The following is a 27,987-nucleotide window of genomic DNA, read 5'->3' as shown; positions in this document are numbered from 1 at the left end:
GCAGAGACAGGTTGGACTGGTTTTGGGATGCAGTGGGTGGAGGGGAAGAGCTGGGCTGGTTGTGTGGTGCAGTGGGGGAGGGGACGAACTGGGCTGGTTTTGGGATGCGGTGGGGGAAGGGGAGATTTTGAAGCTGGTGAAGTCCACATTGATTCCATTGGGCTGCAGGGTTCCCAAGCGGAATATGAGTTGCTGTTCCTGCAACCTTCGGGTGGCATCATTGTGGCACCGCAGGAGGCCCATGATGGACATGTCATCTAAAGAATGGGAGGGGGAGTGGAAATGGTTTGCGACTGGGAGGTGCAGTTGTTTATTGCGAACTGAGTGGAGGTGTTCTGCAAAGCGGTCCCCAAGCCTCCGCTTTGTGGCTACCTCTACATTGGGGAAACCAAGCGGAGGCTTGGGGACCGCTTTGCAGAACACCTCCGCTCGGTTCGCAATAAACAACTGCACCTCCCAGTCGCGAACCATTTCCACTCCCCCTCCCATTCTTTAGATGACATGTTCATCATCGGCCTCCTGCAGTGCCACAATGATGCCACCCGAAGGTTGCAGGAACAGCAACTCATATTCCGCTTGGGAACCCTGCAGCCCAATGGAATCAATGTGGACTTCACCAGCTTCAAAATCTCCCCGTCCCCCACCGCATTCCAAAACCAGCCCAGTTCGTCCCCTCCCCCCACTGCACCACCCAACCAACCCAGCTCTTCCCCTCCACCCACTGCATCCCAAAACCAGTCCAACCTGTCTCTACTCCTCCCTATCTCCCCACCTATACTCTCCTCTCCACCTATCTTCTTTTCTCTCCATCTTCGGTCCGCCTCCCCCTCTCTCCCTATTTATTCCAGTTCCCTCACCCCATCTCCCTCTCTGATGAAGGGTCTAGGCCTGAAGCGTCAGCTTTTGTGCTCCTGAGATGCTGCTGTGCCTGCTGTGTTCATCCAGCCTCACATTTTATTGTCTTGGATTCTCCAGCATCTGCAGTTCCCATTATCACCAACTCAAGTCTGAGTTGAGATTAAAACAGAGAATGCTGAAACCATTCATTAGGTCAGCAGCATCTGTGGAGCGGGACGCATTGTTTATGTTTCAGTTCAATGAGATTTCAACAGAACTCGAAAATTCGAGATATAACAGTTTTAAGCAAGTGCAAAGCAACGAAAAGGGGGAGGGAGAAAAGAACAAAAGTGATACACATGGAGTAGGATGGAAGCAGGAGTAAATAGTTAGCAAAAGTGATGACAGTGTAAATTGGGGTGGTAATAGAATGAATGAAGAAAATCATCTTTGGGCCCTCAAGGACAATGATGTTCCACTTGGTGATGTTTAAAGTGGTTGTCGCCTTCACAAATGCTTCTTCTCCAGTTTGTGCGTTGTAAGGCAAGCAATTCCCATTTGTTGATGAGGATGTAGCATCAGGGTGGCACTTCCAGTAAGATGGCGGTGGAGTAAGGCCCCTGAGCTCAGAGCCCATCCACTCCGCCCACTTTTCATTTCACTTTTTTTTGTTAAACTTGCCTCTTGTTGAAGAGCTTGGTTGCGCAATAGCTTTGGCGATGTAGTGAGTGGGCCCAGCAGTACGGACACAAGTGGGCCCAGCAGCAGGGACTTGAGGCGCTGGTGTCAGCGGCAGGCTTAGTTTCTCAATGGCTTCTGCATCATTGAGGTGGCCCTAGCACAGATTCCTTGCTGCTGAGTTGGAAGCGAGTTTGGGTTATTGATGGCGTCTGTGGCCGGTGGAGGTGAGTTTGGGCCTGGTATAAGACCCAGCTGCATCAGCGAGGCAGGCCTGAAGTGGACGCATGGTGGCAGTGGAATTGGGTTTGGGCTGGTGCAGTATTGGTGAAATCCAGCAAAGACTCAGTGTTGCGGGGTTTAGTGGACGCAAGATGGTGGAGAAGAGTGGCAACTATTGTACCAATGCTGTGGCAAAGTGTCTGGTTCCTGGCCCATGATGGAGCAGTTAACACGAAGGATTATAAAGTTGAACACGTTTTCTTTATTTCATTTTTCTGCCTTTTATATTGTATGTTTTGGTTTATTTTTCTGTGTTTAAAAATGAGGCCGGAGAGTAATGAGACTACAGTTTTCCCTGTGTTTTGTAACAAAATACGTGTCAATAAATAAATCAAATCAAATTTGATTAGAGAGATTTTGTTTCCTCTGAGCTAGTGATAACATACCATTGTAGAGGTCAGTGTAGAGCACTCTCATTTGCCATAGTGAATGAGATGACAATGGTTGTAGCCTAGCCTCTTGAGTGTGTGCACAAACGTCCCCTGTGTACCGGGCACTGTGCAGTTCTGGCACCTGGTGGACACCAGGTTGTCTGTGAGGCACTGCCTGAGTCAGTCTGTCTTCTCAAAGGCTTTGAGTTTTGCAACATTGCGTCTCCTGTAGCAGAGCTTTTTCTGTCTGCCGGTTTGGACTGAGATCAGTGGAAAGGATAAAGTGGATTGGTTGGTCCAGCAGCTGATGGCTTCGAGTGTGGTGCGGGTGATGTGGTCAACTCTGCAGTCCCTTACTTGAACAATGATGTAGTCTGTTGGGTGCCAGTGCTTGGAGTGTTGCTATGAGATTTTGTGCTTGCCCCTCCATTGAAAGAGTGTTAGTTTCACTAAGGTCATAAAAAAAGCTTCTAATCCGAGGTGCTGTCATTGGCAACAGCATTTGCAATATTAAGAGCAGTGGTTATGGTCTCCAATAGCTGAACTTTATGTTGAATCTGATGGGCTATTGAAGTCAATATCATCCTGTTTCTCTAGTACTGCTGTACATGGAAGCAGAAATACTTTGTGCTTTCTCCAGTCATATGCCCTTTCATGGAAACCACAATAGCGCACACTGCTTCTGATTGGCATCCAATGCAAATTTAACATAACTTCGTTCCTGTTGAGTTCTATATCTGTTGCAGTTCATTCGAGTGCTTTGCTTGCATTCATAATGCTGCTGCACTGTCCCATGATGTTGCTTCACTCATGTTCTTAATGCTGATATCAGTCATTTATTTTTTTAAAACCCAATCCCTGGCCCAGATTTCCCCACCTCCAGATAGTCAGATACTGAACATACCCTCTCAAGCTTTACCAACATTTTAACCTGTTGATTTTCTCCAAAGAGCACAATAGTATAAATATCGCCAGCATTATAAATAATTGAATACATGTGTGCCTTACTAGTGGAAGTCTCATGAATTTTAAAATTTTCCTCATTTGTCCATCTGTGATTCTACTTGAGTTCTCTGCCTGAAGGTGGGTCTGAACCATGTCCATGGCCAAAGAGGAATGTCCTGAATCTACACCAGCTGAACTGGACTCTAATCCTGCGGTGTTCATGCCAATCTGATCCACAGCGATCGACTGTCCAACCACTCCCATTGAGTCTGAGTTGTTGTGGTAATATAAGTTTGTACATACGTATTTAGGCTGCAGCTGTGGATAGTGGAGGCCTCAATTTCTTACCAACATGTGGCTGATGAGAAATTTCTTCTGCACTTACTGCTAGCTGTTGGCATGTGTTAGAAAGGCTTCCAAATTGAGACTCCACCTGTTTGGTTGCATTATAAATTCATGTTTAATGGGAACTGGACATTTTAGCACATGGCATGAGGCTGTTGCTGGTTAGACTGGCATTTTTATACATCCCCATTTGCCCAGAAGGCATTTGAGTCAACCATAGTGCTGTGGATCTGAAGTCACATGTAGACCAGACTAGTTGGGGATTGCAGGTTCCATCCTTAAACAACATTAGTGAACCAGACGGGTTTTCAAACAATTCCAAAAAGGCTTGTGGTCGTTATTAGACCTTTAGTTTGAGATTTTTGCTTAATTTAAAATTTTACAATCTGCCTTTGTAAGATTCAAACCCAGGTCCCCAGAGCGTTACCTGAATCTCTGGATAATATCACTAGGCCATTGCCTCCCCTTTTTTTCTTCCTCCTCCTCTATCTCCATTCTCTCAAAAAAATGATGCAATGGATGCTGAGACCAAATGGTATTTTCATGACTTTTTGACAGGACAATAACTCAACTTCAAACCAATAATCAAAACATGACATTTTCTTTGTCTTGGTGCTTCAGCTAAGCATTTGTTAAATGCACATATGGGTGTGTGTATTTTAAGATGCATTGCCATCCAATGCTGTAACGTTTGGTCGAATAGTAATTGTTGTTCTCAAGGTGTTCCGAGTTGATTTTTTTTTGTGCTGCAGATGTCTGAACTGATTTGCTTATCTCCTCACACAAGCCTCTAGCCTTGAGCAGATTTCCTTTGGCTAACGTTTTTGTGCACAGTTTCTGCTTTTGCATTGTTTCACTTATCCCAGATTGCAATGACTTTTTTCTGAGAAGAAAATAATACTATAAAATGATACTTTATGAATGTATTTAAAATATCACAAACTTCAATTCTGATGATTTATTTTTAAATCAAGGAGAGATAATGTAATGGCTTTTATTACTCAATGCTTTGCTTGGGAATGGATGGGTGAGGAAGAGGAATGTCTCCTGCCCGGATATCCTAATCATTCTGCACTCATTGTGAAAGTTTGTTTGTTTTATTTTAATTATATGCCTTCCCTTCAAACCCACACTGCTGAGAATATTTGAAACAAAAATGGCTAACATCATTCAGCCATTCTCTCCATATGAAAAAGCTTGTTTGAGTTTATACATATTTGGTTGCTTAATCCATTTACATTCTCTTTTCTGAATGCTGTTGGTATTATGGAAAGTGAAATAACTTAAGCATTAAAAAAGTTAAACACAAAAGAAAAGTACTGGAAAAATGTAGCAGGTCTGGCAGCATCTGTGGAGAGAAAGCAGAGCTCATGTTTTGGGCCCAGTGACGTTTCATCAGAACTGATTGTAGCTGGGAGAAGGTTGGTATGTATGCTGAAGATGGGGGTGGAGTAAACAATAGGTTGAGAAGGAGCCTAGAGAGAGGGAGGGGGCAAACGGTTGAGCAAGGGAGTTGGGGTAAGTTCATTAGAGAAAGTGATCGAGCTCTAAAATGTTGAACTCAACATTAAGTCCAAAAAGCGGTAAAATTCCCAAGTGGAAAATGAGGTGTTGTTCTTCTAGCTTCTAATGACCATTTCATATTTGCAGCCTCATGTTTTGCACTTTGCCTGAAGGGAAACATTCCGTTATAAACTCCATAAAAATCTAAAGACCTCTAACAGGTCACTTCCCAGCCTTCTGTCTGGTAGTGATAAAAGCCTTAGCTGTTTGGCTTATTTGGCCGGTATGTGAAGGCAGCAATATAGTCCTTCTGTTGATGCAATTTAATCAAACAAAGTTGAACCTCCATCAAATAGGTATCCAAAAGCAAAGTGTTAGTATTAACCAGTTCTTTTTCAAAATAGGAACAAACTTTCTGAATAGAAATTAGCCAGACTATGGTGACCACAGTCAGTTATCATGAAATTCCATCTAGTTCACGCATGTCCTTCAGAGAAGGAAGTCGACCAACTTTACCTGGTCTGGCCTACATAGAACTCCAGACCCACAGCCGTGTGTTTGACTCCTAACTGCATTCTTGGCAGTAGTCAATCTGTTTCAAAATTTCCTGTTGGCAGGCTCCAGCCACCACCTCTTCAATCATAAGACCATAAGACATAGGAGTGGAAGTAAGGCCGTTCGACCCATCAAGTCCACTCCGCCATTTAAATCATGGCTGATGGGCATTTCAACACCTTGCACTCTCCCCGTAGCCCTTGATTCCTTTTGAGATCAAGAATTTGTCGATCTCTGCCTTGAAGGCATCCAACGTCCCAGCCTCCACTGCACTCTGCGGCAATGAATTCTACAAGCCCACCACTCTCTGGCTGAAGAAATGTCGTCTCATTTCAGTTTTAAATTTACCCCCTCTAATTTTAAGGCTGTGCCCACGGGTCCTAGTCTCCCTGCCTAACGGAAACAACTTCCTAGCATCCACCCCTTCTAAACCATACATTATCTTGTAAGTTTCTATTAGATCTCCCCTCAACCTTCTAAACTCTAATGAGTACAATCCCAGGATCCTTAGCCATTCATCATATGCTAAACCTTCCATTCCAGGGATCATCTGTGTGAATCTCCGCTGGACACGCTCCAGGGCTAGTATGTCCTTCCTGAGGTGTGGGGCCCAAAATTGGACACAGTATTCTAAATGGGGCCTAACTAGAGCCTTATAAAGCCTCAGAAGCCCGTCACTGCTTTTATATTCCAACCCTCTTGAGATAAACAACAACATTACATTCGCTTTCTTAATTACGGACTCTACCTGCAAGTTAACCTTTAGAGAATCCTGGACCAACACTCCCAGATCCCTTTGTACTTCTGATTTGCGAATTTTCTCACCATTTAGAAAATAGTCCATGCCTGTACTCTTTTTTTCCGAAGTGCAAAACCTCACATTTACTCACATTGAATTTCAGCCATTTCCTGGACCACTCTCCTAAACTGTCTAAATCTTTCTGCAGCTTCCCCACCTCCTCAGTACTACCTGCCTGTCCACCTATCTTCGTATCATCGGCAAGCTTCTCCAGAATGCCCCCAGTCCCTTCCTCCAAATCATTAATATATAAGGTGAACAGCTGTGGCCCCAACACTGAACCCTGCGGGACACCACTCGTCACCGGTTGCCATTCCGAGAAAGAGCCTTTTATCCCAACTCTCTGCCTTCTGTCAGACAGCCAATCCTCAATCCAAGCCAGTAGCTCACCATGGGCCCTCACCTTGCTCAGCAGCCTCCCATGAGGCACTGTATCAAAGGCCTTTTGGAAGTCTAGATAGATAACATCTACTGGGTTTCCCTGGTCTAACATACTTGTTACCTCTTCAAAGAATTCTAACAGGTTTGTCAGGCACGACCTCCCCTTACTAAAACCATGCTGACTTGTTTTAATCTGACCCTGCACTTCCAGGAATTTAGAAGTCTCATCCTTGACAATGGTTTCTAGAATTTTACCAACTACTGAGGTTAGGCTAATCGGCCTATAATTTTCCATCCTTTGCCTTGATCCTTTCTTAAACAAGGGGGTTACAACAGCAATTTTACAATCGTCTGGGACTTTCCCTGACTCCAGTGACTTTTGAAAGATCACTACCAAAGCCCCCGCTATTTCCTCAGCCACCTCCCTCAGAACTCTAGGATGTAGCCCATTCGGGCCAGGAGATTTATCAATTTTTAGACCCTTTAGCTTTTCTATCACTTTCTCTTTTGTAATGCCTACCGTACTCAACTCTACCCCTGGCTCTCCCTAATTGTTGGCATACTACTCATGTCTTCCACTGTGAAGACTGACGCAAAGTGCTCATTAAGTTCTTCAGCTATTTCCTTATCTCCCATCTTCCAGCATCAATTTGGAGCGGCCCAATATCTACTTTTGCCTCTCGTTTGTTTCTTATGTATTGAAAGAAGCTTTTACTATCATTTCTAATATTACTAGCTAGCCTACCGTCATATTTGATCTTCTCCTTCCTTAATGCTCTCTTTGTTATCGTCTGTCTGTTTTTGTAGCCTTCCCAATCTTCTGATTTCCCAGTGCTCTTGGCCACTTTCTAGGCTGACTCTTTTTCTTTGATATATTTCCTGACTTCCTTTGTCAGCCATGGCTGACTAATCCCACCCCGGATAATCTTTCTTTTCTTTGGGATGAACCTCTGTACTGTGTCCTCAATTACACCCAGAAACTCCTGCCGTTGTTGGTCTACTGTCTTCCCCGCTAGGCTCTGCTTCCAGTCGATTTTCGTCAATTCCTCTCTCATGCCCCTGTAATTACCTTTATTTAACTGTAACACCATTACATCCGATTTTGCCTTGTCCCTTCACCCAACATCAGGATGGCCTCAGGGCAGTCCAGTCCTTCCTGGAAAAAGGCCTGAATGTCCCCCATCGACCATCCTGCTCCATCTCATCCTCACTTTGACTAACTTTTCCTTTAACTCCTCTCACTTGCTTCAGGTCAAAGGTATGGCCATGGATACTGCATGGGGCTCAGTTATGTCTGTCTCTCTGTAGGGTTCCAATCATATTCGGGGTCCCACCCGCAATTCTTCCTCTGGTACATTGATGTCATTATTGGTGCTGATTTCATCTTTCATTGCAATTGAAAACGTTTATCAATTTCACTTCCAATTTCCGAACTGCTTTCACCTTCACCTGCTCCATCTCTGACTCCTCCCTTTCTTTCATTGACATGCCTATTTCCATTTATGGGGACAGGCTGGCCACTGAAATCCATTACAAACGCACCAACTCCTACAGTTATCTTGACTATACATCCTCACACCCTGCTGCCTGGAAAGACTCTTCCATTCTCTCAGTTTTTCCGCCTCCATTGTATCTGCTGTGATGATGCCAGCCCTGGCCAGGGGGACTCCAAAATGTCCACCTTCTTTCTCAACTGAGAATTTCCCAGGGTTGACAGGGCCCTCAGCCCGTCTCCCACACTTCTGGTTTCACGGCTTCTGTTCCCTCTCACAGTAGTGATTAAATCCTCCTCGTCCTTACCACCCTAACAGCATTCTATTCAAAGGATTATTAACTACCGTTTCTACCCACCATTAGAGACATATTCTCCCCTCCTTCCTTGACATTCTTCCGGACGGATTGTTCCCTCTGGGACACCATGGCCCACTCTTCCTCTGCTCCTAATATCCCCTCTTGCAACTGCAGAAGGTGCAATACCTCCCCATTCACTTCCTCCCTGCTCAGTATTCAAGGCTGCAGATGCAGCTTCTCGTGAAGTGATGATTTATCTGCACTTCACTCAATCTTGTCTACTTTCCACATTATGGTCTCCTCTACTTTGGGCAGACAAGGCACAGATTAGGCAACCGCTTTACAGAATACCCACATTCTGTCTAAAAGAGTGCCCCTGAGCTTCTTGTTGCCTGACATTTCAACACACCACCATGTTCCCTGGCAAGCATTTCTGTCTCAGACTAGCTGCAGGGCTCCAGTGAAGCTCAGCGCTAGCTGGAAGAACAGTGTCTCACTTTCTGCTTGGAGATCCTGCAACCTTTAGATGCTATAAGTAATGTCCTGTATGATTGGAAATGCCTTTGGTTTTGCAGCTGCAGGGAATGCGCCATTACAATATTTGTTTTCTTTATATGTAAAAATTGTACAGAAAAGCTGTACTATCTGCAAATGTACATAAAGATAGATTTTTATGAGTAAAGGATCCTTTTGCAATTTTAAACAGAAAGGCACCTGTGGATAACAAAGCGTGAAGCTGGATGAACACAGCAGGCCAAGCAGCATCTTGGGAGCACAAAAGCTGACATTTTGGGCCTAGACTCTTCATCCTCTCCTGTTTTTCATCCTCCGAGGCACCTGTGGATGCTATGTTTCAGGAGATAGTCACAACCCTTAGATTAACTACCCTGAATGGGCCAGTGGACCTCAGGGACAGGAGGATGTGTTTGAGTGAAGCACTTAGAAGAATCTAGAGGATAGTGTTGCAGGCACCTCAGCCCTTGTCCGACAGCTTTGAGATTCTTGCTCCCTGTGGGGACAAAAGCAATGACTTCTAGGGAGGTTGAGCAACTTTACCATAAGAGCATGGTATAGAGAGCTGTTCAAGTTAGGGCAAGAAAAGATAATTTAATTGTAATCAGGAGTAGTATAGTTAGACACTGTTCTCTGTGGCCAGGATCGAGAAGCCCCTGCTTGCCTGGTGCCTGGGTTCAGGATAGCTCACACAGGTTACAGAGAAACTTCAAGTGACAGGGGAAAGATCCAGTTGTTGCGGTCCACATAGATGTCAATAATGTAGCTACAACAAAGAAAGAGGCACTACTGAAGGAGCATGAGCAGCTAGGGGCAAGTTAAAATGAGAAGCAGAAAGGTGGTATTCTTTGGATTACTACTGCCACGAGCTATTTAGCTCAAGGTGAATAAGATTAAAGGGGTAAATGCATAGCTCAAACATTAGCGTGGGAGAAATGGATTTGAAGTCATGGGACATGGGCACCAATACTGAGGAAGGAGAGGCTGTTTTGTTGGAATTGGAATCATGCTGGGACCAGAGTCCTAGCAAATCTCATAACTATGGCCATGGATAGGGCCTTAAACTAAAGAGTAGGGTTGGGGGCGAGGGTGTTCATTTGCCCTCAATCAGACAAACAAAGATAAAGGAGAAGGTAGGGGTGCAGGTTAACATTGGGCCTAATTGTTATCAGACAATAAAGGAGAGGGACACGCAAGGAATCCAAAATGTAGGGGCATCTGAGAATAGAAAACACTTAAAGGCTCTGCATCCAATTGCTTGAAACATTTGGAATAAGATTAAAGAGTTAACACTGCCACTAGAAACAAATAGGTATGATTTGATGGCGATAACTGAGATGTGGTTGCAGGAAGACCAGGTTTACGAATTGAATATCCAAGGGTACTCAGTGTTTCAGAAGGATAGGCAGGAAAGAAAAGGAGCTGGAGTAACTTTGTTAATAAAGGAAGAGATCAGTGCTGTAATGAGAAATGATATAGGCACTGGAGAGCAAGATGCACTGTCAGTCTGGATAAAAATCAGTAATAACAAGGGAAAAGAGGCCTCTGATGGGAGTCATCTGTAGGTCCCCAAACAGTCGTCCCGTAGGGGCACTCAGTATAAACCAGAAAATAATCCAGGCTTGTTAGAAAGGTATAGCAATAATCATTGGTGATTTTAATATGCATACACACCAGATTAAACAACTTGGCAAGGCAACTTACAGAGCAGTTACCTCAACAACTTACTGGATACTGAGAGGTCTAGATAGACTGGACATTGAGATGTTTCCACTAGCACAGGAGACGAGGATTTGGGGCACAGCCTCTGGGTGAAAGGATGACCCTTTAGATCTGAGATGTGGAGGAATTTCTTCAGCGAAGGGTTGATGAACTCTGTGGAATTCATTGCCACAGAGGGCTGTGGTGGCCAATTCATTGTGTTTTTTTTCTCTCTCTTTATTTATGGATGTGGGTTTCGCTGGCTGGCTAGCATTTCTTGCTCATCCCTAGTTGCCCTTGATACAACAGACAGAGGGTGCATGACAGTTATACTGAAATAAAGGCAACTACATCTCCAAGGCACAGGCACTGCTCGCTGATGAAAACACATACTGGCCAGTACAAATTGACCTGACACTGCAACTTGGCAGTAAAATCCTCTACTCACTAAAAAGACTTGAACAGACCGAACAGACTAACAAAGTAGACTTCTTAACAATGAAATCTGAGGGAACCAACACACCCTGATTGTATGTCCTCCCGAAAGTACAGAAGCCAGAAGTACCCCTTAGACCCATAGTCTCCCTATCAGGCACTCCATCACACAGATTAACCAAGGAACTACAAAGGAGACTCAGGCACCTAGTCAACAACTCACTGCACTCAATCCACTCAGCCCGAGAATTCCTCAACTCCGTCAAAGACATAAGGATAGATACCGAGGAGACCGCGATATTGTTTGATGTCACTGCCCTATTCACATCAATAGACATACCACTAGGAAGGGAAACAATGACAGCACTACTGGAACAAGAGCAAGGCGCCAGTGAAACCACTTCCAGAGAGAACTTGTTTACAGTTTCTTAATTTCTGCTCTCTCCTTTCTTGAATAAAGCTGTTGTTTGCATTTTTACAAGCCACTGGAACGCTTTCTGCATCCAAGGAATATTATAACTAGTGGATCCACTATTTCTGCTGCCAGCTCCTGTAAGATCCTAGGGATATAGGCCATCAGGCCTTGGGACTTGCCTGCCTTCAAATCCCGATAGTTTGTTCAGTGTGTTTTCCCTAGTGGTGATGATTGTTTTAAGTTTCCTCCCTTTCTATAACTTCTGCATTACCTGTTACTATTGGGATGATACTGCTATCCTTCACTGCTATTTCCATGTTGCCTGCTACTATTTTTCCTTTTATGTACTTATGTTTTTGCTGTCTGTCTTTATATTTTGTGCTAGTTTTCTGTTACTATTTATAATATGTTTTTATAATCCTTTATTGACTTTTAAAAGTTTTCCAGTCTTCCACTCTGGCACTTAGCTTTGCTATAGGATATGCCTTAGCTTTTATCTTTATGCTCATTTTAATTTCCTTGCTTAGTCATGGATGTTGTTATTCCCATCTCGCAGTTTTTGATCCTCCCTGGAATGTAATTTAGTTGGAAGAAATTGAGTATTTCCAAAACACATGCCACCCCACTGCTTATCAGCTGTCCTAATTTTTAGTCATCCTGCCTTTGTTTAATCCAAACCTCTTGTGTGAGATTTCAGTTCTCTCACTCAAACTGAAATTGAAATTCTAGCGTGCTAAGACCAATCTTCCCTAACAAGTCATTTACTGTGAAATCATGAATTAATCCCTCATCATTTCACAATACCAAATCCGGGGTGGCCTACTCTCTGATTGGTTTCCCAACATATTGCTCCAAGAAGCAATCTGTAATACATTCAATGAACTCTACTTCGAGTTGCCAACTGCTCCTCACGTGACAAGCCTTTTATCCCAGAATCATTCTTGTAAGCCTCCTGTGGACCCCCTCTGATGCCAGCATATCCTTCCTTAGATATGGGGCCTAAAACTGGAAATGCGGAGACATTAGATCAATATTTTATCTCCGGCTTCACAGTAAAGGATGGCAGTACCATCCCAATAGTAACAGGTAATGCAGAGGTGATTGAAAGTGAGGAAAATTAGAACAGTCATCATCACTAGATGTTGTCTGGCCAGAGCTTATACAGCCTCAGCAGTACATCCCTTGGTTTTATATTCTAGCCCTTTTGAAAACAATGCCAACGTTACATTTGCCTTCTTAACCACCAATTGAACCTGCAGGTCAACAGTGAGAGAATCCTGAACTAGGATTCCCAAGTCCCTTTGCACTTCAGATTTCTGAAGCCTTACCCTCTTTAGAAAATAATCAGTCCTAGTGAATTTTGAGAAGATTTGTAGCTCAGGTTGAGGTTCTGGATGTGAGTTTGCTCGCTGAGCTGGAAGGTTTGTTTACAGACATTTCGTCACCATTCTAGGCTACATCATCAGTGAGCCTCCAATGAAGCGCTGATGTTATGTCCCGTTTTCTAAGTGGTGTCCTTCCTCCTCTTTGTGTAAGGATACGAGTGATAGTGGGTCATGTCATTTTGTGGCTAGTTGATGTTCATGTATCCTGGTGGCTAGCTTTCTGCCAGTTTGTCCAATGTAGTGTTCATCACAGTTCTTGCAAGGTATTTTGTAGAAACGTCATCTACAAAATACCTTGCAAGAACTGTGACAAACACTACATTGGACAAACTGGCAGAAAGCTAGCCACCAGGATACATGAACATCAACTAGCCACAAAACGACATGACCCACTATCACTTGTATCTTTACATACACATGAGGAAGGACACCACTTTGATTGGGACAACGCATCCATCCTAGGACAAGCCAAACAGAGACACGCACGAGAATTCCTAGAAGCATGGCATTCCAACCGGAACTCCATCAACAAACACATTGATTTGGAGCCCATCTACCATCCCCTGAGAAAAAGAGCAGGAAATGACATCACCAACGCAGGAAATGACATCACCAACCCGAGGAAACCCAACCAGATAAATAGAAAACGGGATATAACACCAGCGCTTCGTTGGAGGCTCACTGATGATGTAACCTAGAATGGTGATGAAATGTCTGTAAACGAACCTTCCAGCTCAGCGAGCAAACTCACATCCAGAATAATCAGTCCATCTATTCCTCCTACCAAAATACATAACCTCACACTTTGCCATGTTGTATTCCATCTACCACTTCTTTGCTCACTCTCTTGGCCTGTCCAAATCCTTCTGCAGCCTCCCTGCTTCCGCAACATTACCTAACCACCACGCCACCACCGCCCCCCAATCTTTGTTGCATCTGCAAACTTGGCAACAGTACCTTCAGTTCTTTCATCTAGATAGTTAATTTATAATGTGAATAGTTGAAGTATATAAGATACTGAAGGGTTTGACAAAGTAAACGCAGAAAGGATGTTTCCTCTTGTGGGGCAATTTAGAACGAGAGATCATAATGTTAGGATAAGGAGTAGCAGATTTTAAACAGATGAGAAATTACTTCTTTCAAAGGATCATGAATCTATGGTGTTCACTACTTCAGAGTGTGGCAAATTAGAGGACATTTAAGGAGGATATAGACAGATATTTAAGTAGAAATTGGCTGAAAGATTAAGGAGAGGGGGCAGGAAAGTGGAGTTGAGGCTGAGAAAAGATCGTGATCATGATCATATTGAATGGTGGAGCAGGTTGGAGGGGCTGAACTGCTTAATCCTGCTTTTAGTTCTTATGTTCTTATTTTTAGCGAATAACTAAAATATATGTGCTGTAAAATCTATTCAGATCTACATTTAGAAGTTCTAATGTTGCGTGATACCTAGTAAAGTACTCCTGACCTTGGACAGGGAGACTATCAAAGCAGTTGAGATTTTTTAAAGAGTATTTGAAAATTGTTTTTGATATGAAGTTTGGATTCAAGCTTGACAAATAAACTCAAATATTATTGCAACTTCAACAAAACCATGTTTGAAACTTGCAGCTAGGAAAAACAAACGTTTTCTGTAAGCAATAATTTCTCTGCTGCATACAAGAACAAACAAGTGATGTAATCATTCATACTTCTTTGCAGTGAAGAGTTACATTTGATTAAATCTGATGATCTGCATGAGAAATTTTTTTATGAAGTTATTCAGATGTTTTCAAATCATGTGGGAAAGGCAGACTCTGGATGTCCTGTTTCATCGCGAGGAATTATTTTGTTTCAAGATGTTTCCAGCATAAGTATGGCTGTATGAACTGTGATATCTGAGAGTTGCAGGCTTAGATATGAGAGAGACCCTCCTCCCTTTTAACCGTGAGAACATCAGCTGCCAAACCCGAAATAAAAACTTAATGTCAGTGAAATGCCTTCAAACATCATTGTCAATCATGTTTTCAGCAAAGTTTACTTTGATGCTGGTCACCCACTTTTTGAATAGTTACAGGATGGGTGTTGGGGGCACCACCCAAGTGTTCTGCACTAAAGAAAATTGAAAGGAGATTGAATGAAGACGTTCAAGATTATTAGAAGATTTGAAAGGGTAGGTAAAGAAAGGAACTGCTCCCCTTAATGGGGGAATCCCAAACAAAGGAGCACAATCTCAAAATTAGAACTAAGCTTTTCACAGGAAGGACATCTTTTCCCAACAAGTAGTGTAGATCTGGGATCTCTTCCCAAAAAGCTACTGGAAATCAGATGAAAGTTTCAAAACTGGCTGTTGTTAGTTATAGAGGCATAGAGTCACACAGCATAGAAACAGACCCTTTGCTCCAACTTGTCTATGCTGACCAAATTTCCTAAAGTCGTGCCACTTGCATGTGTTTGGTCCATATCCCTCTCAACCTTTCCAATCATGTACCTTTCCAAATGTCTTTTAAATGATGTAACTGTACTTAAACCTACCACTTCCTCTGGTAGTTCATTGAATGGACGAACCACCATCTGTGTGAAAATGTTGCCCCTCAGGTCCCATTTAAGTCTTTCTCCTCTCACTTTAAACCTATGCCCCCTAGTTTTGAACTCCCACCCTAGGGAGAAGACCTTTGCTATTCACCTTATCTATGCCCCTCATGATTTTATAAACCTCAACCTACTACACTCCCATGGAAAAGAAGTCCCAGCCTATCTTTATAACTCAAACCCTCCAGCCCTGGCAACATTATGGTGAATCTTTTCTGAACCCTCTCCAATTTAATAATATCCTTTCCAGGGCAGGCAGAACTGTACACAATACTTTGAAAGTGACCTCACCAATATTGCATACAATCTCAACATGACCTTCCAACTGGAGTACTCCATGCTCTGAGTGATGAAAGTGAGCATGCTAAATGCTTTCTTAAGCACCCTATGATATAACTTATGAAAAACTATGTACCTGAACCTCCGGGTCTCTTTGTTCGACAACACCACTCAGGGTCCTACCATTAGCTGTATAAGCCCTGCTCTTGATTCTTTTACCAAAATGCAGTACCTCGCATTTATCCAAATTAAAAGCCATTTCACCACTTATCAGTCCGTTTGATCAAGATCCCTTTGTAATCTTAGATAACTTTCTTAATTGTCAACAATACCATCAGTAACAAAAGCAGAAATTATTGGAAGAGCTCAGCAGATTTGGTTGCATATGTGGACAGAAGTCAGAGTTAACATTTCGAGTTGAGTGACCCTTCCTCGGAGCACTAATTTTGGGAAATGGATTCATTCTGAACAAAAGGCAAAGACAAACAATTGACCAATCTTTCTATTTTCCATAGAACTTCAATAAAACTATCAGATTGTTCCTTAAACACCCATCAAAATGAAATAGAATAAGATTTTGACCAAGTCAGAATTTTGTGCTGCAGGGTCACTTCTATGTAACTTAGCAGCTGATGTGCATTAATTGTCCGCAAGCTGTGAATTGTGTTGTCTGTGTACACAAAGTGTTCCTTAGATTACACACAAAGGGAGCATTTGCCCCATTGTGCTTTAGGCCTCTGCAATATTTCCACATCTATGATACAAAACAAAGTTGCTGGAAAAGCTCAGCAGGTCTGGCTGCATCTGTGAAGGAACATTTTGAGTCCGGTGACCCTTCCTTCCACATCTATGTTCAACTTTGCTTTGTAAGATGTTGAACCCGCTCCACGATACATCCTATTCATGAATTCCAGATCACAGCAAATCACTGATCATATATTAAACAAATATTTGTGTAACATTAAAATTCAATAAAGCTACAATGGAAGGGCTTGGGTACTCAAATTTAAACTAATATGGCAAGAAGAATCGGAAAATCATGAGTGCAAAATTAGAAACTTCACAGGTCAAAAATCACATGCAGTTAAGTAGCAAAAAGGCAGGTTGGCTAAGAGGCTAAGCAATATATTATGAAAAAAAACAAACTGAAGTTATAAAGCATAGGGGTTAAAGGATCAGAGAATTTCAACCAAAACGCACATTAATGCTGACGATATGTGAACCAAAATTGGAAATTAGGATTAGTGATTAAAATAGAAAATTATGGAAATCTCGTAATGAAACTTGAAAACAGCTGAGTCAGAATAGCAATAAAGACACTATACATAAAATTTGAGGACAGGAAATGAGATATAACACATAATAATATTGTAAACTAGCACTAGCAGAACTTGCAAATTCACAGGACCATAAAACAGGCCACCTGTTGATGCACTCCAACTGTAATTCTGTTTTAAGTATGAAGTGAGCAGGATTATTCTGCCCAGTCCTGACCAATATTTGTCCTGAATCAGTATCACTATGACTGGCTGGTGTCTTTTTGAAAGCTTGTAATGTGTAAATTTGCTGTTGTGTTTCCAACATCAGTAATTGCACTTTAAAAATATTTAATTATCCGTAAAGCACTTCCTGAAATTGAGAGCGATGCCGTAAAGATTTTTTCTTTTAGCCGGAATCTGATTGAAAAGTGAAACAGGTTTGAGGGGGTCCATGACCTCTTTTCCTATTTATCAAAGAGTGGAATTGCTGTCTGTTCAAGAAAGCTAATTGTATCGATACTAATACAGCAGTTGCTGGAAATTTCAAGTTAAAAATTAAGTGTGGAATTCTGATGAAGTATTATTGATCTGAAATGTTAACTCTGTTTCTTTCTGCACGTGCTGCATGACCTACTAGGTGATTCCAAGTTTTCTGTTTTAATTTCAAATTATAATGATGTTTGCTTTTATTTTTGAAAGGCGACTTCTCGGCTTCGTGAGGAAGGAAGTGATGGAAGCCTGGCTGGTATTGAAGTACAGCAGCTGTTCTGTTCTCAAACCACCACCATTCCTGAGCATCAGCTGAAGGATTTAAATATGAAGATTGACAGTGCTTTGCAAGTGAGTAACTCTGAAAAACCAGAATTGTAGCACTGAAGTATTAGTGTACGATAAAAATGCACATTCTCCACCACCAGTACACCATGACCACAAAGTGTACTAGTTATGAAATGCACTCAACAGTCTGCAAAATTCTTTTGACAACAGATGTTGTGAATCATTTTGAATTGAAGGTGTTGTAGGATCTGACAGTATTAGCAGTGACTTGGAGCTGATCATAGGTATGTGTAGCAGCACACTCATACGATAATTTATTCAAAGTCCAAATTTGAGAGGATTTGATATTTAATGTATTTGCTTCATTCATCAGTGGAAGATTCAGATCTGAATTTTTTTTAATTGAGAAAAAGAACTTTTTCCTAACTTCAGTTATGGCTAGGAGATTTGCCCATGTCTGCATAACATTGTCAAGTCTCTGAAAACTCATGTAGTCAAATTAGAAAAAAAGATAATTAGATGTATGGAAGGCATGGATCAGGATACTTAATGTTGCTTTGAGCAAGCCATTTACAAAATAAATAACTCTTCTAACAGTAGCATTTTACTGGCAGTTCTTTTTAAACAGGCTCCTGACACAGTTAAATCACTCTCGTGCTTCACGTGTAATGTGGAAAACGGGTATTACAGATTCTGTGGCTGCAAACTTGGATAGTGTCTGGATGGACTGTTCTCGGCTGTATAGCGCTAGGCGGTTGTCAGTTGTTGCTGGGTGCAACTTGAGATGATGATTTCAAAGGCCTTCTGTTTTGGTCTTTTATTTTAGATATAAGTATTTGTGAAACAGCTCTCACTGTTTATGTTGCTATATTTAGTTTCCTTACTGTCACTGGATCAAATGCTGTAAGCACTGAGGGTGTATCTACACCCCATGAACCGCACCAGTGCAAGAATGCAGCTTACTACCATGGTATCAAGGGTGATAAATGTTGGCAGTGCTGATGACACCCAAACGTATCAACAGGGAAGACTTATGTGACAGATGCACCAAGATAAACTAGTTGGGCTGTTTCTGTACAGTATGTTACATTAATGTATCGTTCACATTGTCTTTGCTGTTCCATTGAAGGTTTAGATCAATGTATGCTAACTTTTCTGATTGTCATTTTAGGCTTACAAAGTTGCTTTGGAAGGCTTGGGTCATTGTGAGTATGCGATGAAGGCTGGCTTCCACCTGAACCCTAAAGCGATTGAATCATCTTTACAGGCAAGTAAAAATTTTAGTAATCTAATAGTGTGATTTGTAACGTGTAAGCTGGGCACTGAATTGGTGTGAAGGCAGATCTTGGCTGGATAAAGAGCAGGTGCCCCCAAAAAAGAGTGAAAATGGAGGGTATAATTTCAGCCTGGCAGCAGATACTTTATCTGCTGTTTTAATATGAAACTGCTGAATAGTTGGTACTTTCAATTAAAAGGCTGAGAGTTGACATCTGGTGGTAAAGAATAAGCACTGCATGTGTTGAATTAGGTTTGTCAGCATTCTCCAGTTTTCAGAGCTTACAACTGATAGAAACAGCTCATGATTTATTCTCAACAGCCAATGTTGAACAGAGACTTTGGATCTCTTAAAAACCTAAAAAGTACAATTTCTGTAACAAATCAGAAAAAAATGAAAGTTCCAATAACAATGACAGTTCGTTTTAAGGAATTATAGCATCACACAGCACAGAAGGAAACCAATTAGCTCATCATTCCAGTGCTCAATATTTGAAAGTGTTGTCTGATCAGTCCTATTCCCCTGCTTCTCCCTGCCCCAAACTTTACACATATGTACCTGATTTGCTTTAAAAAGATATTATTGATTCTGCTTCGATCCTTCTTTCTGGCTATTTTGTTTTTCCCTTATGTCACCTCTGTTTCTTTCCTTTGCAAGTCTGTGCCCTGTGATTACTGGTCTTCTGCTACTACTAAGAGTTCCCTTTAATATGCTGCATCAAATCTTTCATGCATTTGAATCCCTTTGTCAGATCTTCCATTCATCTTCTCTGTCTCAAGCAGAACAATCCCAAATGCCACATTCTGTCCCACATACCTCAGTCCCCCATCCTGGGTAGCAGCCTGGTATCTGGTCCTTTCAACATAATAAAATGCCTCAAGTTGCCAGATGTGCATTATCAGTCAAAAATAGGTTGACACCTGTGAAGCGAATGTTGATTAGTCTCATCTGTTAAACTCCCACTACTCTCATGTACACCATTCCAGAATTCAGTCACCCACAATTTCCATTTTGCACATAGATCATATGATAGAAAAATGGCCATAAAAATGAGACAAAAGATGTTGAAAACCTTGAAATGAAACTTATGTGCAGACATTTTAATTGCTCATGCTGTATTTCTGGGCCTGTGACTTATGCTGTGCACGTGAACCCACAATGTTGTACAGTGTAGTTATTTGTGATGCACTAACTTCACCTTCTATGAAAAGATACATTTTCTATTTTCTTTGTCAATGAGCGCTATTGCTCCACTGAAAAAGCTTCACAGGCAGTAAGCAAATTGATTTAAATGAATTTTAGCTTACCCTGGGTGTTTTAGGTACTAAAATTTTGTTTGGCTGCAACCTGTACCCCACACTTTCATACTGCTTGAGATTTTGTTATTTGTGATGTTCTCAGGGAATATGCCCCTATGGTGGCAGAACATTACTGTATGCTCTTTATTTAAACTGGCATAAACCCAACAGTTCATTAGACTATGCACAATGAAGGGATTTGTTTTTAAAAATAAATAATCCCTGACATTATGTTTGAAAACAGCATGCGGACAGCAATTTATAATCAACAATAATAATTTGCAATTTAAATTACAATATTTACAATTTTAATAGGAAAAAACTGTTCTGTACATGTAAAGTCAAGCCATAGTTGCAGACAGCAGAAATTTGATACTAAAATATTCATGTGCACAAGGGATAAACTGTAACACCAGGAGCATCCAGCCACGGGGAAAGCTGTTGCTGATGCTAAAACATTTCCAGAATTCTGATTTAGGGTTTATCCATCATTGATGCAACAGTACAAACTCAGCTGTCTTTGAGCCTCCAACCCCCCAAAATTCAAAGAAAGGGCCAAAAGTATGAAAAATTTCAGTGCATATAGAAAAGAGTTGCCTGAGCTGGGTTGGCAGAATCTTAGTCAATTGGTACTCTGTCATGAACTGAGTAACCAGGAGACAAGGGCCCACTTCTGACAAACTGGTATTGAACCTTACTGAGTGACAATAGTATGACTTGTACTTTTTATTTAAATAAGGATGGAGGATGATGATCATCAACAGAGGAGTTGAATATTATTTAAATGGAGAAAGACCTCAGGAAGATACAGCAACAAAGAGATTTAGGAGTCCACATGCATAAGTCACAAAAAAAAGCATGGGTATGGCAAATGAATATCAGCCTTTATTTCAAAAGGAATGGATGATAAAAATATGGAACTCTTGCTAGAACTATGCAAGTTAGACCACATTTGGAATACTTTGAATAGGTTTGTTCCTCTTATCTAAGGAAAAGAAAATGGCATTGGAAGCAGTCGAGAGAAATTTCACTAGGTTGATCATGGAGGTGGAGAGATTTTTTTTTCAAGTTTACTCATGGGCTGGAGCATCACTAGCTGGGCCAGCATTTATTGCCCATCACATAGTTCCCTTGTGAAGGTAGTAGTGAGCCACAGCCAGCCTTGAATCGTTAAGTCCATGTCCGGAGGTGATACCCACAATGCCCTTAGGGAGGAAATTCCAGGATTTGACACAGTAACAATGAAGAAATGGTAATATATTTCCAAATCAGGATGGTGAGTGCCTTGGAAGGGAACTTGCAGATGGTGGTGTTTCCAAGTGTTCTCATGCTGTCCTTGTCCTTCTAGATGGAAGTGGTAGTGGGGACTGCTATCTAAGGAGCCTTGGTGATTGTGTTATGAGGAGAGGTTGTGTAGTTTATGCCTGTATTAACTGGAACTGAGAAGAGTAGTAGTGACCTTACAGACCAAAAGGCATAATCTCAGAATAACGGGTCACCTGATTATGACAGAGCTGAAAAGGAATTTGTTCTGTCAGACAGTAGTGAATCTATAGAATTCTTTACTACAGAGGGCTGTCAAGTTCGGGGTCGTTAAGTGTATTCAAGGCTGAGGCAAAATTTTAATCTTAGCAGAATCGTAAATATGGGAAAAGTCAGGAAATTGGAGTTGAGAATTCAGATCAACCGTGATTTCATTGAATGGTGGAGCAGACACGCTGAGCCAAATGGCTGCCTTCTGCTTCTAAGTTTAATGGTCTTTTCCAACAAAGTCAGACTTCCTTCAGTTTAATGATTGGCCAATGAATTTGCAATGAGGTGAGGGTTTTGGTCGGCTGTTGGGATACCTTTATGATATATCTGGTACTGAATATATCTGCTTTGGTATCTTTTTCACCATACCTATTCCATGTGATCTTTTCGCAGGGCTGCTGCAGTGAGGCTGAGGTGAAGCAAGCAGGAAGGAAACAGTATCCTGCTCAACCACTTCAGTGTGAGCTTCCCACTGTACCTGTACAAATTGGACCCCACTTTCTGAAGGGCATCTCCTTCAGCGAGTCTGGAGCAGAGAATCTGAAGCTTAAAATGGTAGTTACAAATATATTCTGTAAAGGATTTAGAATTTTTTTAAGGATTAAACTTACAGTATAAAAGCTTTCATAAATTAGAGAATAGTAACGGTACTTGTGATTTGCAGTGATTGTCAGGAGTGCAATTTTTTGATTGTTAAACAATTATTGTATCTTGATTTGATTTCCTTGTGCAGTAAATGATATCTAGAATTTTATAGTACAGGAGGAGGTTGTTCGACTGATAGTGTCTGCATTGGCTCCCAAAAGAGCTACCCAACTAGTCCTATTCTCCAGTCCTAACTCCATAGCCCTCAAAATTAATCACTTTCAAATATATATCCAACTCTCTTTTGGAACCTTGTATGGAATCTGCTTCATCCACTTTCCCAAACAGTGCATTCCAAACCCTAACAACTCTGAGTAAAGCAGTTTCTCCCCATCTCACTCAGAAATAGTCAGAACTGCAGATGCTGGAGTCAGAGATAACAGTGCTGAACTGGAGGAACACAGCAGGCCAGGCAGCATCAGAGGAGCAGGAAAGTTGACGTTTCGGGTCGGGATCCTTCATCAGAAGTGGGGAGGGGGAGGGAGCTCAGAAATAAATAGAGGAGGGGTGGGACTGGGGAAGGTAGGTGGGATGGTGATAGATAAATGCAGGTAGGCATTGGTGTGGGGATTGGTCAGTGAGGTGGGAGGGGCGGATAGGTGGGAGAGAAGATGGACAGGCTGTGCCAGGTCAAGGAGGTGGGTGTGAGAGGGAGGGTTGGTCATGGGGTGAGCCTAGGGGTGGGGAGATTTTAAAACTGATAAAATCCACATTTAGCCCATGGCCTGCTGTATTCCTCCAGCTTCACACAGTGTTACCTCCTCATCTCACTGCTAGCTCTCTTGCTAACAGTCTTGAAATTGTGACCCTTAGCTACTGATGTGCCAACTATTGGAAACAGAATATCCTTTCCCAGTCAAGATTATTCATAAATTTGAACACCTCAGTGAGGTCGCCTCTTAATCTTCTGTACTTAAAGGAGAATGAGCCTAATTTCTCTAATCATTCCTTGTGTCTAAAATTATTCATTCTTGGTATCATTCCAGTAACTCTCCTTTGAACCACCTCCAGGGCTTTTATATCCTTCCTTGAATAAGATGTCCAGAACTCCCAAATATGGTCTGACCAATGATTTATAGAGGTTGTAGCATTACATCCTTGCTTTTAAACACTGTGCCTCTAATTATAAACCCAAGGATCCTATAAGCCTTCTTAGCAACTGTTTCAACTTGCTTGGTTACCTTCAGGGATTCATGTACGTGAATCCTGAGAGCCTTCTGCTCATGTACTCCCCTCAGAATTGTGCCATTTGGCCTGTTTTGATTCTCTATATCTCTGACCAAAATGCATTACCTCACATTCCTAACATTTGAGGTTTTGTGTGAATGTGGAAGAAGACTACAAGACGAATGCAGGGTTTTATGTACATGTTTCCAAAAGCTGCTTTATTCTGATTGTGTGGTGGTGTTTTTGTTAAGATTTGTGAATGGAAACCACCTGAATTAATTTGTATAGCACCAGTAATAAAAGCTTCATGGTTATCACAAAAGAACAAAAGCAGTGACATGAGGAACAGTAACTACAAGCTTAGGCCTAAAACTAGGTTTCTGGCTCTTGGAAGAGACAGGGGAAATTCCAGAGCAGGAGGTTTCGGTGGTTGAAGGCATGGCTGCCATTGACAGGATGGTGGCATGTACAACCGAGGGATGGTAGTATTGGTGAAGCTGCACAAGAGAGGTGAGTACTAGGAGCAGAGTTTCAGAAGGTGAGTCGAAGGACTGGAAATGGTCATTGAACTGGGTGGAGGTGAAGCCATGAAGAGATTTAAAAGCAAGGTATAAGAATTTTTGAATCAAGTTGTTGGTTGGTTGGTGTCCACTGTAGGTCAGTGAGCTTCGAGTTGAACTGGGCTTGTTATATACAGAAAACAATCAGCAGAGTTTAGAGTGCTGTGGTGGCTGCAGGTTTACATACAAAAGTACAAATTTGCAGGTGAAGTAAACCACTTAGCCCCTTGAGCCTGCTCTGTCATTCAATAGATTAGTGTTTGATTTGATTATTCCGTATCCTCCCTTCCCCAATAACCTTTCTTCATCTTGTATATCAAGAATTTGTTGACTTCTACTTTAAAAATATTCAAAGACTCTCAACCATCTGAGAGGAAAAAAAAATCCTCATCTCTGTCTTAAATGAACAACCCCTTATTTTCAAATAGTGCCCCCTCTAATTCTAATCTAGGAGGTGTAATTTAAGAGATTAGAGATTGGCATAGATACAGTTTACAGTGTCAGATAGACTGAAATAGAGTTGGAGGTGTCTTATAGTATGGAGTTAGAAGTAGGTCACCTTTGTGACAGGTTATCGTAGAATCCCTACAATGTGGAAACAGATTCTTCAGCGCAACAAGTCTACACTGACCCTCAGAGCATTCCACCCAGACCCATCTCCCTGTAAGCCACCCACATTCCTCAACACTACAGGCAATTTTCCATGGCCAGTCCACCTAGCCTGCATACCTTTGGACTGTGGGAGGAAATCAGAGCTCCCAGAGGAAACCCTCGCAAATAATGGAGAATGTGCAAACTCCACACAGCCACAGGGTGGAATCGAACCCAGGTCCCTGGCACTGTGAGGTGCAGTGCTAACCGCTGAGACAGAAGTATAATTTGAGTTCAGACGAGGCCTTGAAGTTAGAAACTGGTTGCTTAAAAAGGATATGCTGTCTCTTTTCTGTTGCAAGAATGTAGACACAATATACGTCTGGTTTTAAAATTCTGAAAAATCGTAAACCCTTAAGGTATGTAATTTCTCAAACAGTATGCACGTGCTCAAGGTTTTGTCTGGAAAGCACACACTATCACTTCCTGCCATTTCAATCCCAGTGCAGATCTTGTAAATGTGTTTTGAAATGGTTTTATTTCCATTATTAGCTAAAGATACTGATTATACGATTGGAGTCACATGTCTTATTTTTCCCACTGACCTTTGAATGTTCCATTTCAGTTTGGATCTAGGTTCAGCTCTCTGTTACTATTACCACCATGAACAAATTCCCATATCACAAAATACAGTTTTGTTGGAGCTAGTGGTGTTGCTCCACTCCTGTGTATTTCAGGTGACAATGGCAATTTAACGTCCTTAAAGGGTGTTCAGAGACCATGGTCATAGTTCACGTGCAGGGTTTAGAAAAGAAGAGGCTTGTGCAGAGCAAAACCATAAGCGTAAAGATCGGAAACAGAAAATATTTGAGACAATCAAATCTGGCATCAAATAAGGAGAGAGAAACAGAGTTGCTCTTTAAGATTGATGATCTTTTGTTTCAACATTGTAATGAAAGGATTAACTCAGTTTCTGTTCTTGCTGAGTTTTCCAGTAATTTGTTTATATTTTGGCTTTCCAGTATCTGCAGCATTTGTAGCAGTGGAGTTATCAGCACTGCTACAGGTTACTGTCAGGACTTCCTGAGAAGTTGCAGGTCAGTTATGTTTCAAATCAGAAGAACCTCTCTCAGTTTCTATCCCAGAATACAATTTTGGACCACAGTGTTCGAGTGATTTGAGGCATGTGTGATGCTTTTAGCATGCTTGAGAGGCCCACAGTTCCCAAAGCACTCCAGCACACAGGGTTTTCTTGTTTTCTGTCTGTATATATTGCCAACTCATAGCTAGAGATTGATCAGTGATGAGCCAACAACTGCATTAATGTTGTATCATGCATCTGTTAGGCCAGTAGAGGGTGAGATAGATTGACCGTGGTCTTATTTCTAGTAATGATTTTTATGTTTATATGGATCATGACAGCCCAGTAGAAGATAGAGGGTGGTGGTAGAGGGAAAGTATGCAGGCTGGAGCTCGGTGACCAGTGGTGTTCCACAGGGATCTGTTCTAGGACCTCTGCCCTTTGTGATCTTTATAAATGACTTGAATGAGGAAGTTTTAAGAGTGGGTTATTAAGTTTGCTGATGACACGAAGGTTGGTGGAATTGTGGACAGCGTGGAGGGCTGTTGTAGGTTGCAACAGGACATTGACAGGTTGCAGAGCTGGGCAAAGAAGTGGCAGATGGAATTCAACCCAGAAAAGTGTGTAGTGATTCATTTTGGAAGGTCGAATTTGAATGCAGAATACAGGGTTAATGGCAGGATTATTGACAGTATGGAGGGACAGATGGATCTTGGAGTCCACGTCCTCAAAGTTACTACCAAGTTGATAGGTTTGTTAAGAAGGCGTATGGTGCTTTGGCTTTCATTAGTTGGAGAATTGAGTTTAAGAGCCGAGAGGTTATGCTGCAGCTCTATAAAACTCTGGTTAGACCACACTTGGAATATTGTGTTCAGTTCTGGTCACCTCATTATAGGAAACATGTGGGCACTTTAGAGAGGGTGCAGAGGAGATTTACCAGGATGCTGCCTGGACTGGAGCGCAGGTGTTAAGAGGAAAGGTTGAGGGAGCTGGGGTTTTTCATTGGAGCGAAGAAGGATGAGAGGTGACTTGACAGAGGTTTACAAGATGATAGGCATAGAGTGGATAGCTAGAGACTTTCCCAGGACAGAAATGACTATTATGAGGGTGCATAACTTTAAGGTGATTGGAGGAAGGTATAGGGCAGATGTCAGAAGTAGGTTACACAGAGAGTGGTGGGTGTGTGGAATGTGCTGCTGGCAGTGGTAGTGGGGTCAGATACTTTAGAGACCTTTAAGCGACTCTTGGATAGGCACGTGGAGGATAGTAAAATGTGGGGTATGTAGGGTAAATTGATCTTAGTAGGATAGTAGGTTGACACACTATTGTCTGAATGAAAAAAAGTCCTTCCTCATTGTACTAATAAAGGCTTCCCCTTGTTGTGAGATGTCCCCAGCTTCTTGAGCCATCAGCCGGTAGCATGTCCTTTTTATTTTCACCCTGTCACTCCATGGTCCCTTCTCACTCTGTGAAAGTCCAAGAATACAGACCCAGAGTTTCCTCAGACTTTCTTCTTAAACAATTCCGCTACTCAAAATTGATCTGGTGAAACTCTTGTGAACCCTCCCTTTGACAAGTATATTCTTCCTTGGATAATGGGACAAAAACTGTGCTCATTAATACAGGTGAGGTTTCACCAAGGATGTATGCACTGCAACTTGCTAAAATATATAAAATCAGGAAAACTTCCTTTTGCCAACAAATGGGAGATTTACTTCTACTTTTTTACTTCATTTAACACAGGCATTTGGTCTTGTCTGTAGTTGCAGCTTCAAAGGGAGCTATTTTTGTTTTTCTGTTATTTGTTCATACATCCGTGCGTCAGGTTGGTGAATGTAAGCGCAAGAGGTTTGCGAGCAGGAGTAGACTAAATGCTCTGCCAATCGCTATCAAGGTCAGAAATCACAAGATGCCAGGTTATAGTCCAACATGTTTATTTAAAAACACAAGCTCTCAGAGATTCATTCCTTCTTCAGGAGGTAGTGAGAAGTAGTATCTCACACAGAATTTATAA

The 27,987-nt window shown here is 41.9% G+C and overlaps 1 protein-coding gene across 7 annotated transcripts in view; it reads left to right on the top strand.

Moving 5' to 3' along the window:
• LOC125459813 (granule associated Rac and RHOG effector protein 1-like) overlaps window positions 1-27,987 on the top strand; it is a 208,385-nt gene that overhangs the window by 139,310 nt on the left and 41,088 nt on the right. For all 7 annotated transcript variants that reach the window (XM_048546703.2, XM_048546701.2, XM_048546702.2 and 4 more), the window contains 3 exons: window positions 17,745-17,885; window positions 18,994-19,089; window positions 22,323-22,484. In XM_048546703.2, coding sequence (XP_048402660.2) covers window positions 17,745-17,885; window positions 18,994-19,089; window positions 22,323-22,484 — 399 coding nt within the window. The remainder of the gene's footprint in view (window positions 1-17,744; window positions 17,886-18,993; window positions 19,090-22,322; window positions 22,485-27,987) is intronic.

This window comes from Stegostoma tigrinum, chromosome 16 (genome assembly GCF_030684315.1).
Source record: "Stegostoma tigrinum isolate sSteTig4 chromosome 16, sSteTig4.hap1, whole genome shotgun sequence".
Taxonomy (NCBI): Eukaryota; Metazoa; Chordata; class Chondrichthyes; order Orectolobiformes; family Stegostomatidae; genus Stegostoma; species Stegostoma tigrinum.
Note: the sequence above shows the minus strand (reverse complement) of the source record. Positions and strands in the feature narration are given on the sequence as shown.